This window comes from Bidens hawaiensis, unplaced genomic scaffold (genome assembly GCF_021521415.1).
Source record: "Bidens hawaiensis isolate Kalapana, Puna unplaced genomic scaffold, B.hawaiensis_p1.1 tig00072851_1, whole genome shotgun sequence".
NCBI lineage: Eukaryota > Viridiplantae > Streptophyta > Magnoliopsida > Asterales > Asteraceae > Bidens > Bidens hawaiensis.
In genome coordinates, this window is record NW_027502695.1 from 24,972 (window position 1) to 28,992 (window position 4,021).

The 4,021-nt window shown below is 37.0% G+C and overlaps 1 protein-coding gene across 1 annotated transcript; it reads left to right on the plus strand.

The window, feature by feature from the left end:
* The first annotated feature begins 756 nt into the window (after nt 1-756).
* On the plus strand, nt 757-3,233 carry LOC143606052 (enhancer of mRNA-decapping protein 4-like). Its single transcript, XM_077081955.1, has 6 exons — nt 757-1,071; nt 1,859-1,908; nt 1,988-2,144; nt 2,236-2,454; nt 2,540-2,668; nt 2,748-3,233. The coding sequence occupies exons 1-6, from the start codon at nt 757-759 to the stop codon at nt 3,231-3,233; spliced, it is 1,356 nt and encodes a 451-aa protein (XP_076938070.1).
* The last annotated feature ends 788 nt before the right edge of the window (nt 3,234-4,021 follow it).

Genomic DNA, 4,021 nt, shown 5'->3' on the forward strand with positions numbered 1-4,021 from the left:
TCCCACAATGGACGGAGAAAGAAAGTGAAGTTATTTCACATGGGTATAAATAGGAAAGAAAAACTCTTCCCACATTGATAAATTATAAAATGTGCGAGCTCCTTATAAGGAGATGAGTTAATATGATAATATTTTAATATGGCAAATAAATTTTTGAAAAATATATTACTAACCCAAGACCTCATGTTGCTAACCAAATGTGTTTACTAACTTCACTAAAATGGTAATTGTGTAGATTTATTGACTTAACATATATAAATATGATTCTTTTCCAGTATAAAAACCAAAATTATTTATTATTGTTAACATTTTCATAATTCACAATATGACATTGTCTTCTCATATCTTTTTAACACAACCATTTAAGATTGTTTATCGTTTCTATCTTTATTTTAAAATATTATAATATATTTTTATTTATTTTCTTTTACAACCTTAGTCTTTGTAAATTTAGTTTTTAAATATATGACAACATTTTGTTATAAATATCATTTTTATACACATAATATTTAATATAACGATATCGCTATGAATGTTTTATTTGAAATAAATCAAAAATCAAGATTTGATTTTTAACTTAAAATTAAAGTGCATGATATATAAAAAAGTTAATAAAAATGGTCATAAATAAAAATTATTATAAAAAAGAAATCCTAACCTAGTTTTCAAAATAAAGTATTGTGATTATGGCTTCCCCTGGAAACCAGAGACCCTAACCCTAAATCTAACCCTTATCGTAGAGATAGAGATAGCTTGATGGCGTTATTAAGCACTCCACCTCCTACACCAGTTGATAACCCTAACCACATTCATGATCCTCTTCTGCTGCCGAAGGGACGTCATGTGAGTGGTGATCATGTGGTGTATGATATTGATGTCAGGATGCCTGGAGAGGTGCAGCCTCAGCTTGAGGCTACTCCCGTTACTAAGTACATGTCGTCGCCAGTTCTGGTTGTCGGTCGCCGGATTGCGGTTAATATGAACTATATCTGTTATGGGTTGAATCATGGAGCGATTCGGGTTCTTAATATCAATACGGCTTTGAGATCACTCTTTAAAGGTTTAACTCAGGTTTGTTATTTCCCTTTTGAGATTTAGTAGATTAATTAATCAAATAATCGTAAACAAAACTAGGATACATCATACATCAACAACAAATATAATTAGGGCACATTCGTTTCACGGAATGAAATGGAATGGAATTGGAATTTGCATAAGATTTGGAATCAGAAGGAATTGGATTTGGAATCTGAACATTCCAATAGGAATTGAAATCTGAAGGAATTGAAATCCTGTTCCATTCTTGGTGTGTTCGTTTGACAAATGAATTGGAATTGAGTTTTTTAATTTTTAACGAGAATAACGACGGAAACATTTTAGTTTTTTTGTTTTTTATTTATATTTTGTGTTATGATTTTTTTAGGAGTTTTCTATAAAGATCAAAAACCCCTCAAAAATATATTCAAATATAATAATAAAAAAATCATAACTCAAAATATAAATCGAAAACAAAAAAAGTAAAAAAACCAAAATATTTTATTCGTTGTTCTCGTTAAAAAAAAAACCTCGAGAAAAGATTCCAACGAATTCACTTGAAATCCTCCACATTGTGTAAGGATTTAGAATCTCTTCATTTAAAGGATTTTGAAGGAATTGAATTCCAATTCCAGTTCCAATTCCTTGACAACCGAACGTACCAAAAGGAAATTAAGATTCCAATTCCAACGAAACAAACACGCCATGTCATGGGATTTTAGTTCCAATTTCTTTGAATTCCCATGAATTCTGTGAAACGAACGCACCCTTAGTTGTTTGTTTTGATAGTTCAATGTATGCTGCTAAGTTCTTTCTTTTTCAGAGGGTTACGGATATGGCATTCTTCGCAGAAGATGTTCACGTTCTAGCTAGGTTAGAGTTTCCCTTTTTTCTAAATTACCTTTTGTTTTGCTTATGGGTTGTATACTTATAGTAATGTAATCGTATGCAGTGCAAGTGTAGATGGACGGGTTTATGTGTGGAAAATTACAGAAAGCACAGATGAGGAAGATAAACCACAAATTATAGGGAATATAGTTATTGCAATTCAGATCGTAGGTGAAGAGGAATCTGTTCATCCTCGAGTTTGTTGGCACTGCGATAAACCAGTAATTGCATTGCCAATAATAAATGTTAATTTCTAGATGCTTTTTATTCCAGTATTTTATCAATATTTGTGTTGGTGTTTATGTGTTGCAGGAAGTTCTTGTTGTTGGAATCGGAAAACGTGTGTTGAGAATTGATACCACGAAAGTTGGGAGAAATGAAGTGTCTTCTGCAGAGGAACCTCTTATATGTCCTGTTGATAAATTGATTAATGGAGTTCAGTGTGTTGGTAGTCATGATGGTGAAGTAACAGATCTTTCAATATGCCATTGGATGATTACTCGCTTGGTTTCTGCTTCCGTTGATGGAACGGTTAGTTAATAACTTAATATTTTACACTTGCTAAATAACAATGATATTATATTGTTAGCTAAATCACTTCTAATTTTTCTAACAGATAAAGATCTGGGTCGATCGAAAGTCCTCACCGATTGCAGTATTGAGGCCACATGATGGTCTGCCAGTCAACTCTGTTTCATTTTTAACCCACCCTGCGCACCCAGATCACAATATACTTATCACTGGTGTATGTGCAGATCAAGTTCATTTCATATATCCTTTTTCCCTTATTGTTTTTTTACATTTATTTATATTAATTCTCACAGGGTCCTTTGAATCACAAGATGAAAATATGGGCTTCAGATGGTGATGGAGGGTGGTTGCTTCCCAGTGATGCTGAGTCGTGGCGTTGTTTACAGACATTGGAGTTAAAGAGTTCTTCTGAATCCAGACTTGAAGATGCGTTTTTCAATCAAGTTGTTGCGATATCTGAAACGGGCCTTGTGTTAACAGCAAATGCAAAGAAAAATGCTATTTATGCTGTTCATCTGGACTATGGGCCCAACCCTGAATCCACCTGCATGGATTATATTGCGGAGTTTGCAGTTACTATGCCCATACTGAGTTTTACAGGCCTTAGTGTTTTGTCACCGCCTCACGGGGAACAGATTGTTCAGGTTTACTGTATCCAAACACAGGCAATTCAGCGACATTCTTTAGACATGTCTCATTGCTTACCACCTCCAGCTGACAACAGTTATGAGAGACAGGATTCAACCATTTCGCATGATCACGTCCCAAGCACCGAGTAAGACAGATGCATCTTTGGAGGTTATATAGTGCCTACTTCTGATGATGCTTTCATTTCAATGCATTTTGTTATTTTCTTGTTAGAGACAAAAGTCATAGATGTCAGATGTTTTGCACTAATTCTTCTTTTCACGAGTAAACTTTTGAGTCACACTTCACATACCTAACGCAATGCGGGTTCAAATTGCTAGACACAAACTTAGGGCAACGTGCGGGTTTGAAGAGGTAGGTCCCAGCAGAGCCCAGTTGGACCCGCAAGACTCACATTGAAGAGGAACGTCTGCGCAGAAACCAACTGGATTCGCAGGACCAACCATGCTCAGAGACGTGACGTCCTTACGCGCAGTACGCAAGCTGTTCCCGCAGGAAATGCCTCCCAATGGTGAAGGACTCCGCCTGTCCCCGCAGCCTCGGATACAAGCCATCAGGGAAGGCCACCCGCGCAGCAAGGCTATACGCACAAGGCACTTAGCTCTCAATCACTCAGTGTCACCTGAAGGAATGAGCAAAGCCGGGAACAATCCCGCACAAGGGCGGGAGGGGGAATACTCCCGCCCAAATAAGCCAGTCCGTACGATACGGGAAGATCTTCTGTACTGTACCTGACGAGGTACGGGAAAAAGATCTGACTAAAGATACGACAGCTTACTGACACAGTATGGCGAGCAGCATGCTCCTGTACTGAGTCACTATTAGCTGCTGCCTACTCACCAACTACTGCCATACCACGTGCGTAGCCGGCAGTTGGTGGAAAAGGAATAGTACACAGCAGGCCTGGTCACTATCAGCC

Excerpts from the sequence above, each read along its gene's own strand:
- LOC143606052 (XM_077081955.1), top strand. The coding sequence starts at position 757 with ATGGCGTTATTAAGCACTCCACCTCCTACACCAGTTGATAACCCTAAC. Across the intron at positions 2,145-2,235 it reads GTTGGCACTGCGATAAACCA|GAAGTTCTTGTTGTTGGAAT; the intron begins GTAATTGCATTG and ends TATGTGTTGCAG. Across the intron at positions 2,669-2,747 it reads ACAATATACTTATCACTGGT|GGTCCTTTGAATCACAAGAT; the intron begins GTATGTGCAGAT and ends TAATTCTCACAG.